Below are 24,164 nucleotides of genomic sequence, written 5' to 3' on the forward strand. Positions count from 1 at the left end.
TCCTGTCAAACTGTGTTTCCCTTAGATATAAACTCATCTTTTAGAGTTGTGAGATTTTTACCTGTGGCACATTTGTAGCTCAGATCATAAAAAATCAAGATGCCTTGTGTTCACAATAAAAGAATAGGTATGAATGGCTGAGCTTGGTTTACAACGTCAGCTACTGATACTTTCCCTGGATTTGTGGTTTAGAAACTGTTTCATCTGGGGGCTTATCTGAGAAAATGGGTTTTGATGTGTTCTGGTATGGTAAAGCTAATGTTTTCCAAAACTAAGAACTTTGAAGGAACTGAAGAATTCAGATGGAAGTCTTTTATTCCATGAAATATTTCATTCCATGAAATTTAGGTAGCAGCCTGTGAACATATATCAGGAACATAAATACTATGGAAGAAACATGTATGCAGGTCTACACACGGTGGTTTTAAACAAACTTTACATTTTTTCTTTTCTGACACTATTCTGGTTTTTTTCCCCTCTGCCTTTTCCTCATTCCAGATTTTTCCTCTAACTTGAGCTGCATTACTGCTTTGTGGTTTTAATTTCAAACCTTAAAATGAATTGCCACTGGAAGCACAAAGCCAGTGCCCTTTGAGGGCAATATATATTGGTCATGTTGCAGAGTAGAGAGGTGGTTTTAATTGAATTTCTTTCTTGCAAAACTAGGTCATTGTTCTCCAAGGTTGTTTAAATTAAGTACAAACTAAAGCATTCTAGTTAAATTGGTCTACTGGTCATTTAACAGTAAAGGATGTATTATCTTTATTATCAAAGCTGGTGTAGTTAATAAACATAGAATACTCCTGGGCTTTATCCTTAGAGCCAGAACTTCAGGTTGGGGCTGTGGTATTTTGTGTGATTTTACACATGGAGTTCTACAATGGATAAAACTGAGCTTTTTGTAGGTAATTGTGTCACTGGATGTTGGAGTGACCCAGGCTGGAAGGGACCTCAGGAGCCTCTGGCTCAAAGCTTGGGCAGCGCTAAGTTCAGCCCAGGCTACTCAGGGGTTTATCCTCCTTGGATCTTGAAAACCTCCAATGACAGCAATTCCCAGAGCATCTCAGCCCCCTCTAAGCCCCCTTTCTCTGAATATGTGCATATAATGCATTGGAAATTGGGAAATTTTTTTTGTTTTTTCTAATGTTTAGTATCCTGTAAACCACTAAAACTTAGTTCAGTTCAGGTGTTTCTGTAATTCAGGTGAGTTTCTCTCATACACTTAGGAGATGTAAGATATTTCTCTCTTAAAAAAAAAAAAAAAAACAAACTTTTTTCATTCCCAAACTGCATACAAACAACAAAGAAAGAATTTCTTGAGTACTACAAAGTGTGTGACACTTCTGGAAATACACCTTTTTCCCCAGCAGAACACAGTAAAGCTGCATTACAAATTTAAACAGAAGCAGTTCAGTAACAGCTCTTCACATTTCTCATAGTAAATAAAATTATTAAATGAGAAATTATATTAATATTTACTCGGAGGCAGAGCTAATCTTTGAAGTTAACAGTTCTGTAACTCAAGTGGTGTTAATAATGAGATACCAAATAGGATTAGGAGGTAAAAATGAATGCCTTTATTTGTCTCCAATGTACTCCATTGGTACATAATGTAGATTACACAAATATAAATATGAACGTTGGCAATCATTAAAACTGAATTCAAGATGTTGCATTTGCTTCAAAATCTTCCTGCTCATTTCTCTGTTGCTACACTCACAATTTCCCATATTGTGCAATAGTTTTCTTCTTGTTTTTCATCCTCCCTTTTACATAACAACTGAGACTTTCCTCTGGAATATATGTTTGAATATTTAATTTCTAACAATCTTAGGCAATAGTTTGTTGTGGTGATGAAGTAACACATTTTAGTGTTTATGTGGTTGAAATGTTTTCAGAAAAGAATGGGAAGAGACTGTAAATTTTAAACAAAGCTGTAATTACCACAGCACAGTGGCAAAGTCCAAAGGGTTGCATGATTAGAGGTGAACCATAACGATCCAGCTGTTTATGTAACTTACCCAATTCAAAACATTTTCTGTCTGTCTGGGCCTTTAGGTTGCTCTACTAGTGAAACAACTGGTATTTCTTGTGCAGTGTTAATCCTGGCAATTTTAATTTCTTGGCTTTCTATTTAGGGCTTAATAGCTGGATATAAGTTTAAGTGACTTCCGTGCTTTTAGGAAAACAAGGCTGTCTATCCTCTTTTACCTCTTTTTCCAAAAAAGCCAGCACCTTTAGAGGTTGTCCATGAATTTTGAAATCTCTTCCTTTCCTGTGTTTTGATTTTTCCCTTGAGTATTTGCCATTTTGAAGAGGTGCATTTGGATAGTTCTCTAGACCATGTCCCTGCCCTGGTCCCACTTTCTCTTTGCAAGGCTGGGAAAGCACTTGGGGGAAGAACTGGATGACATTTGTTCATTTCCTTCAGCTACCTGTGATGAAGAACTCTGCTGAATTTGATGTCATGCATAACGTGCTACATGCTGATTGTTTCTTCTAATGTGTTCTGCTCTGGTATGTGTACTTGGATTTAGTCTTGCAAATATTTTTCTGAAATGTGTCACTCCGATCTGCCAGCCATGCCTTCAGAGCACAGAACTCCTCCAGTTTTAATGTTTTGTGATTTAATTTTAGAAGTTTAAGAGTTCTGTCTCTTTTATTTGAAGATACTTGAAAAATATATTGAATTTTCTCCTTTTCCTGTAAGATTTCAGTTGCAAGTATCACTGTATGATGTGATCCTGGTAACTATGGTTTGGGTCTTAAGAAGAACAACATCTGGCATGTGCTTAGACTGCAGGCTGAGAGATTTAGAATGGACTCAGTGATCTTTTTCCTTGGAAGAGTGTTTACCATCCTTACCCACCCTGGTGTTGGGTTTAGATTCGCCCAAGGTTTCCAGATCTGTGAGCAAATGACACTTACACAGGGTGACAGGAGAGTGTGGAAACTTGGAATTGTTCTCTCTTGGAGGGGCTATAGGAAGGGGAGAGCAGACCCTGCAGGTCAGGGGATGGTGGCAGTGTAGGGGATGTGTGTCCCTGGCAGCTGGAGCCCCTGGACACTTGCACAGTGTCTGATGTCCCCTACACGTCTCAAACCAGAGGCAGCAATATCACCACAGGGCCCTTGCTGTAAGGAGCAGGGGAGGTGGCACAGGTATGGACTAAAGCTGGTGTAGAGAAGCAGAAATTAAACATTGAAAGTTCATTTCTTTGTGAGCTCAATCCTGATGTTGATCAAATACGACTTGTTCTGCCACAGGCAAAATCCAAATGAGATGAGTGCTTCAGTTTAGTTACACAGAGGTACAAGGAGCACATGTGTGTATAGAAGCAAGAAATTTTATGTATTGAGTTTAGTCCTGATTTGAATGTTTACTTTCTGTTAGTTTTCTGAAGAAAAAATTTATTCTTACTTGTTTATTGCAGTAGGAGAATTGTTATATCCTATGAAATACATATTTTCAGGTCATAGGTTTTTTTTTGTGTGCAAATATGAAAGATTGACTCTTCTTTTTAATATTAGTGTCATTCAATTAATTTGCTTTGATCTCAGTTTTCTAGGTCTGTACATACAAAAATAATGTATTTCTAATTAGTTAACTATCACTTAATATTTATTTAAACTCTGGTTGGGGTAGAAAATTTTAATTAATTAAAACCCTCAAAAACAGTACTTTTAGTTAGCTTTGCCCACAGAATTTAAAGTATGAGTACGTATTAAAAAGGTTTAACAAGACATCTTTTGAACAAAATTCCCTTTGTAAGCAAGGAAAATATCCATCATTCAGTGCATCAGAAACTGTCTCTAATGTCCTTTAGGTGTGAAGCGTAACAGTCACTAACACTGGTTTTTAATTGTTATTTGGAGGAAGAAAACAACACTTCCTTATCCACTAGGAACGATCAGGTTGTTAAAATGAATTATGCAAACCAAAATAAAGATACCGTTTTTTTTCTCTAGTCCTAGAAGAGGTGATTGCTGTGAAAAGCTGCTTTTATCACCTCAATCCTGTTTTCAGGTTGTCTTCTGGTGACTAAACTCTATAGGACTTTTCAAGGCAGTTTGCCTTGAAAACAAACACAACTTGGTTTGACATGGCTTCAATGTTGTTTTTGATTATTCTATTACTAATGCTAAGCCTAGGCCTTAGTGAGCACCTTCATAAAAGGAAATGCTTTGGAGTAACGGAGTTATTTTGAGGGTTGAATCAGGTTTCAAAATTAGATGTATTAGATTTCGGTCTTACATGTTTATTCAAAACAGAACTTTGGAGGAAATTGGAAGCTGTGACAGAATAGACTAACACCAGTAAGTGATTTTTATGGAGAACCTTAAAGGGGTTTTTTTTTTAGCCTGTTTTGGACCAGTGAGAAAAGTGAGAATATCAAGGTCCCTTGCAGAATTTGAGCTGTGGCTTTTCATCCACTCTCCAAAGCATTTTATTTATGTTTTACCAAGTGTACAGCCGAGCTAACCTGGCACCTGTCTATCTCCAAGAGAGGTGGCCTCCCTTGTACTTTTCCATCTTTTGGTTGAAGTAGACGAAATGGCCAAAACAAACCAAAAATCCCTAATCCTGTGGAAAACTTGGTTGAGAAATCAAATGATGACTAGTGCTGGGGAAAACACAAAATAAGGACTGCTCATTTTGGTGGCCATCGCCTGGGCCAGTGCTGACCAGTGTTGTTGAGCTGCCCTTTCTGCAGCGCTGTGCCTGTTCTCCTTCCCTAAAGCACTGAGTGTAAACCTGATTAGTGAGTAAATCACAGTAAGTGTGTGCTGTAGTCTCAGGGGTTGAGCACTTGGAGAGACATGATCTGAATATTGCAGAGAAATAGATTAATTCACAGTTATTGCCAAGATACTTTAAGGAAGTAGCAACTTAGGTCTGTTCATTACAGGAGGGTAATTGATTATGGGATGACAGTCTGGTTAGAGGCCATATTCCCATTTATTTCCTTGAAGAGCATGTTCAGACATCAAGGATAAGGTCATAAAAGTGTTGTCATGTTTTCAACCATTCAGTTCCTGTGCCTTTAAAATAAAATCCACCAAGGTGAAACAAGAACCTGGGGGGAGCATAGGTGCTGAGCTTAATTTGAACCTGGTCAGGTTGAGGTAACCCACCATTCTGTGTACCATTAATCCGAAATTACTTTGCGGTCTGGTGAGGAAGGAGCAGAATGCTTTATTAAATATTGAAATTAGATTTATTCTATGGAGATCTACATGGACGTGAACTGTGACACAACAGAAGAGTAGCACCTGCAGGCAGAAGGAATGACCTGTCACAGCACATAGCTTCATTTTGTAGCCAGGTATTGGAATAAAGGGCTTATCACAGGGAAAGTACAGGCACAGAGAAAGCCTGATGTCTGGCACCAGGCACCCAAAAGGGTTTTAATCTGTGCAGAGGAGTTGCCTTCACGACAAAAAGGGAGAGGCGTGAGTCTCACTGGAAAACGTGACTGGAAAAGCTTTGTTCGCCCGCTCCCCCTCCCAGCAAATTGCCTGAAAGAGGATCATACACAGTGGTGCATCATTCCTGTTATCTCCCACTATGACTCACTGAGCCATACATAGCAGCACTTCTTTTGAGGAGATTTCTTACTCAGAGCAAGCTGGATGTGGAAACAAAGACCTGGCGTCAGACTGTTAATGTCACTTTTGCATTAGAATTCCTTGCATGACACATAAAAATGTCTAAAAATGGCTTGACTAGCAGTGCCTGTCTGTATTAAACAGGTATTGTCAGGTTAAAAATTCTCATTAATTTTCTCCTGATTGGATGCTGTTATTTTCGTATTTATATATTTTTGGGCAACAAGAATATTTGTTAATTGCACTAGGAAATCATTGGGTATTTCAGTATTTGGATTGCTGGTAATGCAGTGTAGCAGGTGGCTTTCAGAGCATGCTTTAGGCTTTTTTATTCTGTGTTTGTTTCTCCCTGTTATTGCCCAGTCATATACCAAATTAATTCTCCATGACTTCTTTCTATTCTCAATTAGTTGTAAAGGAACTGATTGTGACATCTGAGTATGGCTTGTAATATCGATCCCTTTTAAGACCCTTCTGTCCTCCTTTAAGAAAAAATGGTTTTCTGGAATGCCAACAGCATCATCCCTCCATATTGTGCTTTAATTTAGTACCTTGTACTTCTTTTCTTGCCAAGAAAGGCCAGCCAAGGCTTTCTTCAAGGTTTCAGTGCTTGCTGCTGGACCAGCCTCTCTGCCCTTATCCCCAGCTGAACTCCAGCTTGAGGATCCCGAGCTGTTTTTCTGGTGCTGTTGCCAGCGGCACTTTTGTTCCCTGTTTGTTGCTGTAGTAGAGCACTGTGCTGTTTATTTTGCATGTTTGTTGACTCAGCCCCCAAGATTTTTAAGTATGCATTGGAAAGCCAGGGGTTCTTCCCCCTGTTTTGTGGTGTGGGTAATGTATTAATGAAGCTGTGTTAGTAAAAGAACTTTTCCTATTCCTGTGTTCTATTACAGGTTTTGGGATTTGAAGTTGATACGGTGAACTCTGTCCAGTTTTCAAACCACACAGGTAAAATTTTACAGATACTACTCCACAGTCACTGAACTCACTCAGCATGGGGCTCACCTCATCCCATGGTAGTGGAGAGGACATTTGTCTTACGTTTTCACTCACATTTTCATGATATAGGATGGAAATGTAATTTTCACGTTTTGATTCAAGTCTTACAGAAGTCTGAATATGGGAGCGGGGCATTGATATGATGGTGCTAATGTCCCCTTCTGCTCTTCAGAGTGTGAGTTTCTTTTGTTAGGGAGTAATCTAATTAAGTCAGATAGTGAAATAACACAAATACAGCCATTTACACAGCCAGGCATGCAAATAAGGGAGTCTTCAAAATGGCTTTCAGTGAATTACGGCTCTGTGAGAGTCATAGTCAAATTACCAACCCAAACATCAGAAAAATACTGAAAGTAGATGCAGTATTTCCTTGCTATGTGCCCATCCAGGTACTATCAAGTATCCAAAAATCTCATTTTGGTGGAAAGAAGGGTGTTGATACATTTGGGTGTATTTTTATTTAAGCTCTAAGCCTGAATGGAATGCACTCACCTAATACATTCAGACTTCCTAATACTCACAGTGCTATTTTTTAAAAGAAAGCTGAAATTTATGTTTATTTTAGCGATATCTTTCACCCATGAAGAAGCTCCAAGCGACTTGCTATTTTTGGATCACTGGAGACACACCTGCTGTCTTGGTGGTGTCAGGCTGTTTGAGGGGAGAGCTACTCTAGATAGAGAAGATCTCTAAGTGTCTTCAGAAAATAATGTGGGAGCAAACTCTGGCTTTAACATCTTGGAAAAGAGCAAAAGCTGTTTGTGACAAAGAAAAAAGAAGGCAAAAGTTGAGGTACTTCTCTAATACCTCTACAGATACACCTCTATTAATAAACTACTAACTTTTGGAACAGAGATCAGACTCTGTTGAAGTTCATGCAGCCTTCATAAGGTTGTAAGATGCCTATCATGGAGGGAATTTAGTGTCACCTTGGAAATAGAAAATTAGTGTTTCAAAGGTGGCTTGAAAGCTATCTCCACTTATTGAGGAGGGGCACAAAAAAGGTAAAAATTAAACAAGGGAATGAGGCCTTTCCTAGCTTAGGCAAAAATTTGCTTATTTTGCTTGTACCCTTTGGCACAGTACAAAGGTTCTCTTATATTTTTCAAAAATGCTTAGGTGTGACTTCTGTTTACTTAAAGAATGTATTTAGTTTCGCAATTTGGGATTTTCTGTTGTTTAGTTTCAGTAGTGGGATAAAACTGTTGTAATCTTCCAGAAATGAAGAAATTTTCTCATGTCAAATTATTTGGTACTTGAAATGCCTTAGCAAGTGTGGTTTGTTGGCTTTCTGTTTCAAGATCAAATCAGCTTTATAGGGCACGAAAGACCTTAATAGAGGTTTTATTGACCATAAACTGAATGTGTCTGAAGGTGGGAAAATTGCATTATCAGTAGGGTGACCAGGTTCGTAAAAGAAAAAAGAGAGAAGATTTTAAATTTGTTTTTAATAGTTTCACAGCCAAGGAGAGAGTATCAGTGTTTCATTCAGGGTTTGGCATACAACCTCTGGAAGGAACCGTAAATTAGTGATTCCTCCTCCCACAGGAAGACCAAAATGAGCATCCCAAACCCAAAAATATCTCAAATATCACAAGTCTTTAAAATACTGGAACTACTCCCAATGTCTAGGATTCACATTTTTTCATTTTTTGACTTTTTTTCTGTGTATATATATTTTTTAAATTTTTTTTAATTTTTCACTAAATCTGTTAAAAATCCTAACGTGTGCCACACAACCTCATGGTTTTGGGAAGCAGAGCTCATGTCTGGCACTGTCCTGCAGTACACAGGCATTGTGAGTGAAGTTAACTTGATTTTCCTGTATAAACAAAATTTTACAAGAGTCATTTCTGTCATCATCATTAAAGCTGGTGGACAAACTCCTCCTTCAAAATCTGTGAACTTTTAGTTTCTGAAAGAATGCCAGAGGAGCAGAGGTGGAAGAATGTGTGGAGTTTTGGATTTGGTATACTTTCTTCCCTTCTTTCCCTGTTTTTAAATTTGGAATTAGCAGCAAATAAAATGCAGAGAGAATTTATGACTAACAGACTTTGGTGAATCATTATTGCTCTTTTTTTGCCCTGTCTACAAATGAGTAAGATACCACAGGCCTCTTTCTGCTGACTCCTGCTCAGAAAATTCATCTTTCTTTAGTTTCTGATAATGCTGAAATTTGGAAAATGTGCTTTGAATCAGTGCCCCTGGGAGAATAGTTTGTCATTGCTTCGTGAGGAACTTCAGTGATTAGAGTGACTCACACTTGAGTGGCATCATGCTTCACATACAAATAAAAGAAGCTGTCATGCAGCCTATTAAGACTGTGCTCTTTGTCCTGTATTAATGTACTTTAATATATTTTTTTTGCAGAAGCATCTCCTCATATGATGGGCAAAAATAAAAATCTAGATTTATTTTTAATTGTATAATTGATTTTTGTGGGGGTGCCTTTTTAATTCTTCAGTGATTTCCAGTTTTGTTCCTCATCGGTAGGTTAATTTTAAACAATAATGTGCTTACTCTGCCATCCAGATCCTACCTTTGAAACAGCTCTGGAACAAACAGGCTGGGGTTTTTTAATGTTACTTTTCCTTTTATTCTTGAGCACGTTTGACTTCCACTTAGGGGGTGTGTAGTAGGTGGTTGGGTTGGCTGGTAGGTCTAACACATGAGAAATTACAGTTACGTCCTGATGTGATTCTGCACAGCCTGCCCACCCAGGTGATTCATTCACCCCTGTGTGTGCAGGGCAAAAAGAAAAGATCTCCACTTGTGCCTGACACTGGTAGCATTTTACTCCCACACTGTGGCCAGCTGTAAAAAGTCCAGTGGGGAATTTGGTACTTAATTTCTGGCTTTGTTGAAGGCCTCCTGGTAGCTACAGATGAATCATGTGTTCAGACCAGGTTGTCTGCCGGAGTTTGCAATGTGAATTTTGTGACACAGCTGGGCCTAGATTGCCTGTCCATCATGAGCTTTAAACACTACAACTTTCTTCCATTTTTCCATGTGAAATTCTTTGTTCCTGGAGCCACTTGGAATAGTTTTGTAGAGAGCAACACAGGAGGAACTCAAACCCAGGAACAGAATGTTCTGGATTGGAAAACAAAAGAATCTTACATGTTTTGCTCCACTAAAATGGTAGTTTGTTTTTGTTTTTATGTGTTGGTCAGTTGGGTTTTTTTCTTCCTTCTGATATTCCTCGTACTTTCATTTCCTTTCATCCTTGTTTTTGAAAGTCAATAGGAGGATTGTAAACAAATTCCAGAGGGGGTGGGAAAAAAGAAGCAGAGGAAGGCAAGTATGTAAATTCATCTTGGGTGAAGTATTAACTGCCTCTCTTGTGGGTTTTTTAAAATTTAATTTAATTTAAATTTATTTTTATTACATTATATTATATTATTTATTTACTATTTATATATTTATTATTATGTATACACAATTATATGTTACTGTATAATATATATAATATATTATTATAGAATATTACATAATATTTATATATTGGTTATATATTATTTTATATTATTTAATTTATTATTGTATTTAATTTTTATTTTATTTTATTTTTTACATTTTTGTTTATTTTTCATACGAATGAACCAAGACATTTCCTTGGAGACTGAATATGTTCATCATTTTAGTGAGATGAGGCATTGTATTTTACTTGTTTATCATTGCCTTATCTGCTAAAAGCAAATAGATAACATGTAATTGCAATAAAAGATCATAACACAGATAGGCAGAAGGGGTATAATGTTGTTTAAGTGTTTATGTTCATCTGTTTATTTTAAATTATTACAAATGTGGGAGACTAATGCAGTTTGAGCCAAGTAGAGTTTTGAAGAGCTTTGTCATGATTTGCAGTGTTCTCTCTGCTCTCTCAGACCAGCACTGAGGGGAATTATTTGGTGGTTTTGTACCCAAAAGAAGGACTCAGCTTTCTTCCTTTTCTGCTTTTCCCCTTTCAAGACAGTCCCTCTTCCTGGGACCCCATCCTCCAGTTTGTGAAACCCTTTTTGAACATGGATAATTGGCTTTTTCTTCTGTCTTTCTGCTTTTTGGCGTTATATTCTGCCAGGAAAGTAGGATAAATGCAGGGTCCTGGGGTTTGCCTCTTTTGTTTGTCATTTTACATGGAATTACCCTAGGGAAAGCTCATAGGGGGGTTCCCATCTAGCTGCCAGTTTTGATTTGGTTTGATCATTACATGTACATGATTCAATTCCTAGTGACATCACAGTTCTCTGCAGCTCCAGTGAAGGCATTCCCCTTTTTTTAGTGTCTCAGTAGCTGGGGCTTCCATCAGAGCTTCCCCTAGGGCTTTAACTCTGGCTGTCTTGGAGTTAGACTTTAGGTTGTATTACACATTACAGGGTAATTAATCCTCAAGTTACCTGTGGAAGTCATTGCTGCAGAGTTCAGACAATGTCCCTACCCCATGTGGGCAACACCAGCTCCAGAGATAAGCTGGGCTGCTGCCTAAAGTTGAGTTTTTGTATTTATTTCTCTCCCTCATTGGAGGATCAGTGTAACATGAACCCTGTGCACTGACCATTTAAGACAGCTTGCCTTGGGAAGGTGAACTTCTGGTTAAGTAATGAATTTACTGTAGGAATGGCTCCTGAAAGTATCTGGGTTGCCTGGGCCATCTATCATAGTTATTTTTATGGCCATGTGTAAGATAAATGTCAGCATTTTTTGCCTTGATTCAAGGTAAAAAAAGTGCACCCAATTTCCTTGATGGCCACAATGGAAGGACACTGTTGTGTTTCTTTACTGGCTTTTCAGTGCTACAGGGGCTGGGGGAGAAGAGAGAGCAGATTATTCCTCTGTGATGCTGCAGATGTGACAAAACAAATATTTGTTAAATAAACCAAATACTGGATTTACGTGCACTCAGGGGTTCTTCATACACTTGGGGCTGGGCCTGTGCCAAGGTGGGCAAGTGTTACAGTGAAACTAGAGAAATCCCTTACTTTGTGCCCTTCTTCCCAGGGACTTTGTGAAAAGCATTTTCCTGGGAGGGAGTTGTGGTGGCTGATGTGAGTCAGGCCCCCAGCCAGCTGGCAGCCAGTCGTGTTTTAGAGGCTTGGCCTTTGTGAGCTGAGGAGAGCAAAATGATCCATCTGCTCACCATTCCGTGGGTGTATTTTCATTCATAAGAAGGAAAACTGAAAATTGTGCTTATCCCAGGCTTTAGGCACCTTTTGGCAGTCACTCTAATAAGTCAGTTTAGAGTGATAATCAAAGCCAACAGTTTTCATCACAGAATTTTCTAACTGCAAGAGCAGAAGTTAAATGAAATACCATTGTCTTTACACAGGGGAGGTACAGGAGAAGATACCTCATTTAACCTTTCATGTTTCCTAATTCCAGTTAATAAAAATACAAGCTTTTTAACAAACTCTGAATTTATGGAGATTGAAGGAGTTGAATTGTGGATGCCTCATTTAATGTCCTGGAGGAAGTCCCATTCCTACATACAAAGGAGTGATTGGTGCCATCTAGATGGACAGGCTTTGATGACAACATGCAAAGTGCATTTACATTTTTCAGCAAATGTTTAGGTCCTGTTAAGGGAGATACATTTCTTTTTTTCCCATGGAATTGACTACTATGGACCTTGGTCCTCTATTTGCTTAAATCAGTTGAGTTTATCCCAAGTAACTTCCACTTTCCATCTGCTTCTCTCAGCTGAGCGTATTTGCTTGCAATTCTTAAAGATCATTCAAGGATGAGTATATGGATATTATTTTTCTGTTTGTAGCGTCTTTCTGCTACTCTTTTCCTCCTCCAGGATCCTCAGCACTGAAGCTGTGCTATTTTTGGAAGAAAGTCTGTCAGGTGACACTAGATGTTTAAAGAGCATCCATGGCAATGTTCTGCTGTGGTCACTCTGACATGCAGGTCCCAGTGGATGCTGTGTCTGATGGGTACAGGCCTATGCCCAGACAAATCTATAAACCTGTTAATATTGTCATCTAACTGTCAATGTTTCCTTTTTTTGTTAATAGTATAAAATAACAAAAATAGATTATACGGACACCCTCCTCCAGTAAAGTCTAAAGCATATGTTTTTCCTCCTCCACACAGGAAAGGGATAGTTGCAAAAGCTCCATGGGAAATCTTGCAGGAGCCTGTGTGTGCTCAGCTTGATTTGCTGGTAAATAGACACTCTGAGACTGCAGTGCAGTCACTCCAGTTCCTTTGGGAGGCACAGGTGCTAAGGAGAAGTTGAGCACATAAACTGTTCTGCTGACAGCAGCTTTTATTCATCAGCAGCATTTCACAGGAGAGGAGGTGAAAATGCTTCCTGGTGCTGATATTTGGCATGGTCCCTCCACATGTATCATCTGTGTGATCTGAAACAGAAAATCCATCCCTTGAAAAATGACCTGCTATTTGCTTTGCAGGCTATGCCCACTGGAAGGGTCAGGTGTTGAATTCAGATGAGCTTCATGAACTTTACGAAGGACTTAAGCTGAACATGGTCAACCGGTACGATTATGTGCTCACAGGTAAGAAGAGCTTGTTCCCTGGAGTACCCAGGAGATAAAAATAGGGCTAAGGAAATGTAAAACATATCCCTCCTTGTTGCAAACCAAGCAATTAAAATGTCACCTGTATATTATAGTCTGAACTGTCTCAGGCTGTTTAATTTGGAACAGCCAGGAGGTTGTAACTGGGCAGGTAAATTGATCCCCTTGTACAATTTACAGACTTGTACAGGCCAGTCATGTACAGGCACACTTAATATTTTGGGAGTGCCTTTACTGGAACAATACATGAGGAATGTCAGAGTGTTATTTTTAAATTTATTAGGAGACATGAGTTTAATGCTTTCTCCTGAGTGTGCAGTACTAGAACTCTGTGGTACTGCAGAATGATTTTATAAACTGGTGTCTGTCCTTGATTTTTTTACTTGGTCTTTAAGGCTTAGTGCTTTGGACAGTGAGTAAAGTATGAGTAGAGTTGGGTTTTGGTTTTGACTGTCATGTATCTTGATTTTTTTGGTTGTTACTCTGTAGGTCATCTGAGTGAATACAGTTCTGCAGTGTTTTCCTGTGTTTGCACTATATACTAAGTGTTGATAAATACAGGCAAAGAGAACTTCTTGTAGAATACTGCATAGAAAGGAGAGATTCTACAAGAAGTTTTTATTAAAAATTTCTTCTCACCCAATTCCTGCTTTTCAAAAGTAGGTTACTGATCAGATTTCACCTCAGTAAGAGCTGTGCATCTGGTTTGGATAACAGTATCAATTTCTTTCAGCAGTGAACAGGGACTTTCTGAAGGTAAGCAGAAATACATCACCAGATTTGATTGATTTCATGACTTCTGCATATAGGAAAGCTTTTTATACACAGGGAAAACTGGAAACTTTAAGTGCATGGATTATAACTCCAAAGCTGTCCTTCTGGCTTAAAGGGTGTGGCATGTCCAGAGAGTTATTGTTAAGGTTTTTTTTCAAGGAATAGCTCCAAAATAAAGGAGACTGAATAGCAAATAGATTGAAGTAAGGTTAAGGAATTAATTTTGGCAAAAATGGGTTCTTTGTTATTGAGAAATAGCTAAACACCCTTTCTTTCTTGAAGGAACTCAGAGGACATTTCCAGGAAAAGCACACTGTCATATTCAGGAGATATTCGTTTGGAAAATTTGTAAATAATATTTGAGTATTCTTTTAGCTGAAATGTTCCTTTTTTATTTCACTTCCAACTCTTGGAAAAGACCTCTACTCCTTTCCAGTCACTGGCAAAATGGATGTAAGAGATTATAAAAGATTCCTTGAAAAAGGAAAATAGAAATCTTCAGCAAAAAGGAATTTTGGAGAAAAAGGGAATATTTATTAATAAAATCATTTTAAAATAGGATTTTTGTGTGTTGTTAAAGTCTGTTTTAATATCTGATTTGCTGCAGCCATTTTCAGTATGAACAAAAAAGAAGGCATGGGTAGAAAGACCAGTAATTTCTGAACTTCTAATAACACTTTTTGTGTTTGTCTTCAGCTGCACTGTGGCTGAACTTAAAATACAATTATTTTTTTTTCATTCAGGGCCGAAAGTCAGATTTTTTTCTTCAAACAGACATTCCCTATAGTGCACAACTACTTTGTACCTCAAACAACCTGGATATGATTATTTAAACACTGAAAAGCAATTTATCAGCAGGTGGGATTTGACTGTTAATTGTCTGATGGCTGTAGGGATCTCAGCTGAGATTAAAATTATTATATTTAAGCCATTTGTACAGAGTAACACTCCATGGACTTTTTGTGACTGTTAGTTATTTGTAGATCTTCTTGTATTTGTTTCATTTACAGTAAGACAGTTGAGGTAAGAGATAAATTGCAGTTCAGTGTAACTGTTTTAAACACCTCTGTCCATGATGTTTATCAAACCCAGTACTGTTTTCCAGCCAGTCTGCTGGTCATTTAAATCACAGGTCATTTAAAAAAAGAATCTTTGCTTGGATCTTTTGAGTGATTATCAGCATTTCATGGATAAAATCCAGCATTTTGGCAAAAAATCTTTTCCATTTCTCTGTAGCACCCAAGAACTGATCAATTTTTCAAGTTTAAAAATAATCTCCAAAATCTACTTTTTAAATGTACTTTAAAATATTTTATAGAGTGGACATTTCCAAGGACATTGAAAGATGCTACCTTGCTAAAAATAATAGAATTAAATCACAGAATCACAAAATATGATGAGTTGGAAGGGACCCACAAGTATCGAGTTCAGCTCCTGGCCCTGCACAGCACCATCCCCAAGAAATTAACTGCAATAAATTAAAGTCAAATTGACAATTCATAAATGTTGTAACTAAAGTTAATACATAAATATATAAATTAAGGAACATCTATAAAATTCAAGAACTAATGATTAAAGAGGAATATGATGCTAGCTAGCATTGTGATTGGGGCCTTGAAATACAGTAAAACTCATTTCCAGTTTATGTTACTACTAAGCCTGAAAAATAGGAACTTTATTGGTATTTTGGAAATTACTCTAAAATTATCAAGGTTAAATCTCTACTGCATTAATATGTTGGATTCTATCAGCATGAGCACTATAAATAAAAAATTGCTTCAAGACAGAGTATGAGAAAAGTATATGGAATTTAAAAAAATTCTCGTTTACTGCATGAAAGATAATATTGATCAAAATACTGGTTTTACTAAAAGGATTGTTTTTTTTCCTTCTAGCCTGACCTTTGTTTATATATGTTCAAGCATTTTGAAGTTATATGAGCCTTTAATATACAACATTCTTAGTAAATGGATTTTTAAGGTCATACTTGTAGTTGTGCAAGCACTGCCTCAATTTGTATTCCAACCTATTATTCCCAAGTCAACTACTGAAATGCCTTTGTTCTAAAAATGCATTTATCCAAAGAATGGGAAGTGTGTAGCATTCCTATCCAAAACTAAAACCAGCAAAAATGTTAATGAAATTTGACTTCAAAGGTGTTTTGTTTTTTTTTTCCTGAAAGGGTATACAAGAGACACATCATTTCTTGCAATGGTGGTGGATATTGTCCAGGAGTTGAAGCAACAGAATTCTAACCTCGTGTATGGTAAGGATGTGCATTATAATCCTTTCTGCTTCCTCACTGAGTATGTTCATCATTTTCACATTTTAGGATGGAAACACTGTTCGGATGTTACACAACATTTCTGGTCTGTCTGGAGCCAGCTGGGCCTCCAGTGACGTTTCACTGCAGCTTTAGGTGTTGGGTTTTTCTCTCTCTCTTTGCTGCCTTTCAGTGTGTTTCTTGCATTATGCCATCCAAAGGAGAGTGTGCCTTGAGGACTGGTTGTCTGTATCCAGGAAAAGCTAAAAATCCCAGCCAGCTGCTGCTGGTTCAGAGGCTGTGTGCACTGACAGATGAAGCCTCTCCTTGATTGCCAAGTCAGGCAAAGCAGGACAGGCTTTCCCATGCTGCCCTGCCATGGTTTCATGTATCATCCCTGACCTTTGCCTCATAAGTTTCATGATTTACCTTGAATTCCAGGGCTTTTTTAGCTCTGGTGCTTTCTAATATTCCCTAGGACTATCCAGGGAGCAAGAGGCTCCAGCAGCTGTTGTCACTAATATGTCACATCAGGCTTCCACCTGTGAGAAAAGATTTCTTCTCTTCCTTTCCTTCCTTTCCTGAGTGTTTCAGCAATTTTGAACATAACCAGCATAGGCTTGAATTTAGCAAAGCTTTCAGAGTGGTAGGGCAAAGTCAGTGAGGATTTAGTGGGATAAAAAGCTAGGAATGATGTTTTGAGCTGTCATCTTCAGTAAACAGCGTGGCCATGAAACATCTAGAATGATTGGCAGGATTTGCAGGGTGTTGTACTGAGCAGTGATACCTGACTTAAAATTAACAAAACATAGGTCTTAATTAACAAAATACAGCAGAGAAATCTTGTCTGGGTTTTGTTGCTTTTTAGCCTTTATTTATACTATTGGATTGTTGAATTCTTCACAGCCTTGTGTGAAAGCCAAAGTCTCTTTTGGAGTATGAACAGAAAGAGACATCTCACCGTGTAGAACAGGAAGGAAATGGTCAGGTGGTGAGATCACAGCGAGGCTTCTAAGATCCTTTATGTTTAATAAATAGATTATAACGTAAAGAAAATATTTTTAAAATGTAAAACAAATTGCCCTCTTTTCACTCATAGAAACTTCCTGAAATACTGACATTGATTTGATATCTTTGGATTTGTGTTTCTTTTTGATCTTGCCTAAAGATCTTTTAATACAATGAACAATGTTCCTTTTTGAAGTGCAATGCTAGGCTGTTTCCATCCTCACTGAGGACACTTGGAATGTGTTGTTAATACTGCTGGTGATCCAGAACCTGTGCCAAACGTGTTAATATCATTACACCAAGTACTTTGGCATGAATTTTCTTATTGTTTCATTATAATACTTCCTTTATTTAATATACACACAGCATACACTGAAGTAAAAATAGGACTCTTTTCAGAGATGTTAGCTTCTCCCATGCTTCTCCCCTCCATACTACCATTCCAGACAACTTTTTAAGACACATGATCTACTCTTTCAAAATTGGCAGCCACCAGATACAAATTTCAGTGTGCTACAAGAGCTGTGAGAGTGTGTAAGCTTTGAGGTGCTCAGTGCTGTTCTGTAGCCACTACTACAAACTATAACCTAAAATTTTTCCCTCCCACCAGGGTCTTTATAACTGTACCCTATTTCTAAACCTAAACTATTTTACAGTGTGTGATCCAGTGATGGGTGACAAGTGGAATGGAGAAGGCTCTATGGTGAGTACTCTTCTGTTTGGATTCTTGGTGTAGTGAGGGTTTGTTATATAAAGATTTATTGTTTTTTAAACAACAAAACAAAGGTGCTTTACCTAAGCGTGACTTTGGATCCCAGCATCAAGTAAGTTTCTACTTAGATTTCTTGGTTTTGAATGAGATTGGTATCTGGAAAGAATGACAGCTTCCCAGCCCTGGGATCATTTCTGGCTCTCTCCTGAGGCTACAGAGGCTATACAGACCCTGTCCACAGGGAAATATCCCCCTGCTCCCCATCCTTGTCTCTCTGGAGTTCTCTCATCATGTGTCAAGAGCTGTGTTCTGGCTGGTAGCCTGGCTGCCATTGTCAGTCCTCCTGGGAATTGACCCAGCCCTGGAACCTAAATGAAGATGTCTTATTTCATGTGGGATCTGACAGCTGTTGGGCACTGGGCTGTGATGGGTGACAGAAAGGTCAGGGTGCCAATACCAGGCTGCACACTGACAAAAAACCATTCCTTTTTGATCAGAAATTTATGAGCAATATAGTTTGGTTTGGAGGTAAGGACATGAGTGAGCTGGGACTGTATTTCCTCATGCTGCTGTGTCACCTTGGTGAGAGAGAACTCAAAGGTTCTGCACCCAGGCATCATTTCCTTTTAATGCTGCCAGTTTAGGTTCATCTGCTTAAAAATGGTGCTTTGCATCACCTCCAGGGAAGAGACAGCTGTTGGTGACAGTGTCCCCAGCTAGACGATGCTCTGACCCTGCAGGTGCAGAGCTTGAAGCCGTCAGGTCTCTCAGCAGCAGCAGCAGTGGTGGTTGAGGGAAGGAGAATTGCAGTCCCACATCTCAGACACTGCTGACAACTTCTGACACTCTGTTTTATCCCCAGTATGTGCCCAAGGATCTCCTGCCAGTCTACAGGGACAAAGTTGTACCTGTTGCAGATATAATCACTCCTAACCAGTTTGAAGCTGAGTAAGTGCTTATTTCCTTTACTAGCCAAATAAACTTGTGGAAAAAAGCAGGGAAGACTGATACCCATTAATTTTACTTGTCTCAATATAGTGCCTTATGTATGTCTGTGTTGGGTTTTGGGTTTTAGCTGTTAGTTTCAAGTGGTGTTTTTCATATGTTGAAACCAATAAAAAATCCAGGAGTTGTGTACAGAAAAGTTTCTTCTCATTTTCTCCAGTGTCTCATTTTCTTGATTATTTCTTGTTATCACCAGAGGCCTGTTTCTTGGACAGGTTAAAAATGTACCTTCCCCATCCTTCTCTATTACTATGAAAATTTTTATTATGTGCCAGAGTATCAGAGCTGAAATATCTTGGTTCAACCCCCACCAGACCCAAAATTCAGAAGTACCACCACAGCAGCATCTCATAGGAGCTAAGAATTTAAATGCCTCCTGCCTGTCCTGTCTACATAGTTGTGACTCTTTGGTCAGTTGATAATCTGAGGTGGTGCAGCACAGGCTGTCCCCTTAATGGGAGGGAGCAGCTACATGGGAGAGGGAGAGAAGCACTAGTGAGGGAATTTTTGTGATGCAGGGATCTCTGGAAGAGGCAGGGTAGGACTGGTGTGAGTGCACCTCATCAGCGCTGTGTGTCTGTGCACGTAGAGGTCTGGTCCAGCAGACCGTGGAGCTACAGATGGGTTTGGCCTGTTTGTGCAGTCCCAGCTTTCCTCCTTTGAAAGGGCAGACAAACAGTCACTGCCTGGAGAACTCTTGCTATTTTAAAGCTTCTGTTTCATTCTCAGGTTACTCACAGGCAGGAAGATTTACACGGAAAAAGATGCACTGGAGGTAAGTAGGCAAAGGCTGGGACGTGACATCTCTGTCTGCATTCCTGCCTGCAGTGCTGCAGTTTGCCTTCAACCTTGGAGTCACTTTGGCCTCTGTCCTTTTCATGTGTTTATCATTAAAGCTTGTACGATTCAGGCAGAAAAGATTTCCTGTACTAGTGTCAGAATTCCAAAGAAACTTCCCAGAAGAGCTCCACATTAAGGGATTGCAGTGGTAATGAGTACATCTCTCTGAACTTGCTTTCTGCAGTGAAGGAGTGGCAACAGCACACGTGGCAAATACCCAGACACTGCCAGCTCTGGGGATATTATTTGGCTGGGGTGAAAACCCCAGGGGACTCTGGGCATTAGGAAACTGTTTGGGGCTCTGCTGTCCACATTCAGCAATGCTGGGTGTGAGGACAGCTTTGCCTCATTCTCCCAGATAAATCCACAGCATTGACAGCTGCTGTCATTGCCATATAGAGCTGATAGATGGCCTGCAAATATATTGCATCGAGGCGTAAAGATTTGTTCTTTCACACAAAGTGAAGAAAATAAAAAGCTGTAGGGCTTGGTGGTGAAGGACAAAATAGAAATACAGTTTTATTGATGTCTTGAGGAAGGTTGAGCTCTTTGTTTTGTTGGCTAGTCAAGTACTTTCATGATGGACTCCCTCCAGTTCAGTTTTGAACTTCAAAAGAACACAAAATCTTTAAACAAGCAGCAACTGCAGTGGCATCCTGGAGAGTAGCTGGGGGCCTGTCAGCCCAAATGTTTGTTGTTTTTTTGCTTCAGCAACGTCAAACAACACAAGTTGGTCACCATCACTTCACAGCAGGAAGCAGAGATCTCATCTCTGAATTTCCACTGCCCCCAGTTTTACATGACCCCACCATGCTGGGTGAGGCTGATGAGCTGTGCTTCATGGCAGTGACTGCAGCTCAACTCTTCTGTTCTCATCCTTCCCAGTGGAACCAGTCTTGAGAAGAACATAATTAGCTGAGCAGCCATTAGTTTTAAATTTGCATATTTCAGCTGCAAACATGAGTTGCATGTGCTAATCAGTTTTGCCAGTTAGTCTTCTGACTGATTCATGCCATAGCTCTGATTTGTGATGGGCTTTACAAAAAACCTCTCCCCAAGAGACAGAATTATGTTTAGAAATAGAAACATTTTTAAAGAAGTTGTTAGCAGGATATTATATTTTAATCTGTCTTTCCAGCTGCATGTCATGTATGGGTCTGTGTAGTAATCCATGCTGGAATTTGTCTCCTTTAAACGTGGTAGGAATTCTTGCATAGATTTCCATGATTTCATGCTGGCTTTCCTTTCCTTAGCAAGACCTGTGATGACAGTACTGTCTTCTAGCATAAAATTAAGTATGATGTAATATTAACATAAAAAGGACTAAGTCCTACAGCTAGGAATAGTGGAGATTAGGATCCTGGTGAATTGTGACTGAGAAATGAAATTCAGTTTAGTATTACTGCACAGACTGATTGTGTCAGTGTATGCTGGTGGATTTATTGCTTCTTCAAAACCCAGCTGATGTCTGTGCAAAGAGGTTTGACAGCTGAAGAAACTTGGAGGCTTAGACATGAAAAAAACCCGAAGTATTAAAAAAATAGCAGAAATAAATCCTTATCATTCATCTGCTCATGAGTCATAGCTAGCCTAAGAAGGTTTTTAGTTAAACACTTCTGGGAGAATTAATATTTTATTCATGTTTTATACTAAACTCATTATTGAAGTGATTCTTTTTTCTGTGAAATCAAAATCAGTTCTGTCTGTAACAACCAATTGTGATGTCAGAAGTACAGTATTAATGAGTTTAAGTGAGGAACGCAGAGTGGAAATACATCTGCAAAGGTATATAATTTACAGCTCTAGTTTGGAGGTTGAAACAGAATGAGAGAAGAAAATTGAGATAGACACACTTGTGCCTCTGATTTAGGTTTTTTAATTTTTGGTAACTCTAAAAGTAGTAGCTAAATAAGATTTCATGACCTGGAATTATTGTCTTTCTAGTAAATGCTTCAAGATGCCAGCTCAGGTGCACATGTCTGTATGTTTAATCTCTTATTCTTTTGATAATATGTTTTGAAAACATGATGCAGGCAAAAATTCTGAGCACAGCTGAAACAGTATTCTTTCCAAAAGAACATCCAAAGATAACACAAACAGAAGTGCTTGTATATTTTAACAAGTGTGTACGTTTAAATGTGGATGTTTTGATTCCCCTGTTTCAAAGTAATGCCCCTAATTCAAGTGGATTGTTTGAATAGAGTCTCTTTCTCTTTACAAAAGATGCGAAAATAAGATGTTTGTTAAAAATCCTCAGTACTATGAATGGAAGTTTAATCAACACATATTGCAGTCAGTGATTCCTGCTTTTTTGCATGCTGAAAGGTAATGGATATGCTCCATGCCATGGGACCAGAGACTGTGGTGATAACAAGCTCAGACCTACAGGCACCTCTAGGAAACGACTACCTGATTGCTCTGGGAAGCCACAGAAAAAGTAAGTCAAGAGCTCCTTCCTTCTCTGTGCTCTCATTAAAGCTGTCTGTGCTTGCAGTTACTCCTTGAAGAAGCAGTTTCATCAGGCCTATCTGTAGTGCATGGAAGGAGCAGATTCCTAAGAGAGCACCTTGTCCTGCAGTAATAGCAGGAGTGGTAAGACTGGGGCTGCTCCATGAGGGAAGACAAGAGCTGAGTGTGACCATAGCACAGGCAAGACTCTGTCCCCACCCACTGGGAACAGACCCAGAGGACCTGAATATGGTGAGCAGGACAGGGGATTGGTGGCAGACAGGTCCCAGTGACAATCCAGAGTTAGGGAGACAAGCCAGGTCTGAGATTAATCTGGAAAATTCAGTAAGTACATCAGGACAGCAGGGCTGTACACAGGAATAACTGCACCATATCTCAGGCAGGGATTCTTGTGCCCAGGCCTGAGCTTCGTGCACCTCCTGGGCAGAGGATGATGTCCTAGGCGAGGTTTATCAGGACTCTTACAGCCCCTGGTGGTGACCCTCGTAGTAAGGATATAAAACAGGAGCTTGGCATGTTTGAATGCTTTCCTGAAATCACACTGTCCTGTTAGCAGATTGTGCCTCCCTTGATAGGTTATCAAATATCCTTCTGCTTCTTTTCTGTATCCCCTTCTATACTGTCACCAGGATTCGCTGTGTGTTCACTGTCACACAGTTTCCACCTGAGAAGGACACAGTTATGAGGGATGAAAAATGAAGGTGGTTCCTCCCTCCTCCCTCTTAAATGGAGCATGTACAGTACAGAAGTTGTAAATGCTATTCCAAACTGGCCAAGTTTCGGAAGGCTGTGCCTTTTAAAAGAGCTGGTACAAAGTTTACAATCATCCTTTATGTTCCAAGCAGCAAAGGAATTCAAATCTGATGATGACTTTTAAAAACATTTCTTTTTAAATTCTAGTGATTGCTATTGTATTAGTTGCTAGGTCTGTCACTTAACTGTGGTTTTGTGTTGTAGCTAAAGCAGATGGTACCAGGATAACACAAAGAATTCGAGTGGAGTCTCCTAAAGTGGATGCTGTCTTTGTTGGAACAGGAGACTTGTTTGCTGCTATGCTTCTGGCATGGACACACAAGCACCCAAACAATTTGAAGGTGGGGGAGAAGTTACTCATCTCTATGCAAGTTAGACCTTGTTTCTCTTGAGTTTTTTTTAAAACTTCTAATCTGTGACATTATTTAAATACTGTCTTCTGTTTTGGCTTTTTTTTCGCTCACCTCAGAGAAAAAGCCACAGTTTCCTTTTTGCCAAAAGGGACATCAAACAGTCATATTTCAGTTAGATTAATTTTTTGATTTTGCCAAATAAGATGTTGTACTTTCTAGAGAGACAGACTGTATGCATGTTTATAATTAGATTTTTTTATCCTCACTTCATAATAAGTATTGAAAATAATTTCTCAAATCCATTTTTCTGTTTCTTTCCCTTAAGGACACAAAGTCCTTGATACACTTATGATTTCTAATACCTGTCTGGGGAGAATTAAGTGAAAAAAAGAATTGCCCAAACTCTGCATTGCATAGTTATCATCATGTTTGTTTTGTCAGTCATGTTTTCCTCTAATAGCAGTGTTTTAAAAATAATTAATATTAAGTAATATTAAAGTAGGTAGCTGAAGTTTTACTAAACCCTGAATATGTTGTGTTGATGCAGGTGGCATGTGAAAAGACTGTGTCAGCCATGCAGCATGTTCTGCAAAGGACCATTAAGAGTGCAAAAGGTAAATTCATTCAGACCCGTGTTCTGTCTGGATTGCCATCAGAAGAAATACTCAAGGGGCTTTTTTGGCTTTCCTGCCTGAAGCATCCCCTCACTGCAGAAGCAGGCAGAGAATTTACAGAATGGGAGCTTGGTAGTTTGTCTGCATGTTGCTGCTGTGTCCTCCCAGCCCATTGCTGACGAGAGCCGACTGCAGATGTCACTGTTTAGCTTGTGGTGGGTG

The 24,164-nt window shown here is 39.0% G+C and overlaps 1 protein-coding gene across 3 annotated transcripts in view; it reads left to right on the forward strand.

Moving 5' to 3' along the window:
* The window catches only part of PDXK (pyridoxal kinase), a 41,306-nt gene that overhangs the window by 12,491 nt on the left and 4,651 nt on the right, over positions 1-24,164 (forward strand). For 2 of the 3 annotated variants that reach the window (XM_086879619.1, XM_023924158.2), the window contains exons 2-10: positions 6,504-6,558; positions 13,026-13,130; positions 16,108-16,191; positions 17,853-17,899; positions 18,771-18,856; positions 19,643-19,688; positions 22,079-22,190; positions 23,180-23,316; positions 23,876-23,942. In XM_086879619.1, the coding sequence (XP_086735745.1) occupies positions 6,504-6,558; positions 13,026-13,130; positions 16,108-16,191; positions 17,853-17,899; positions 18,771-18,856; positions 19,643-19,688; positions 22,079-22,190; positions 23,180-23,316; positions 23,876-23,942 (739 nt within the window). Of the gene's footprint in view, positions 1-1,081; positions 2,518-6,503; positions 6,559-13,025; positions 13,131-16,107; positions 16,192-17,852; positions 17,900-18,770; positions 18,857-19,642; positions 19,689-22,078; positions 22,191-23,179; positions 23,317-23,875; positions 23,943-24,164 lie in introns of those variants that run through there. The other variant, XM_023924153.2, reaches the window with a different exon arrangement.

This window comes from Cyanistes caeruleus, chromosome 3, assembly GCF_971803275.1.
Source record: "Cyanistes caeruleus chromosome 3, bCyaCae1.hap1.1, whole genome shotgun sequence".
Taxonomy (NCBI): Eukaryota; Metazoa; Chordata; class Aves; order Passeriformes; family Paridae; genus Cyanistes; species Cyanistes caeruleus.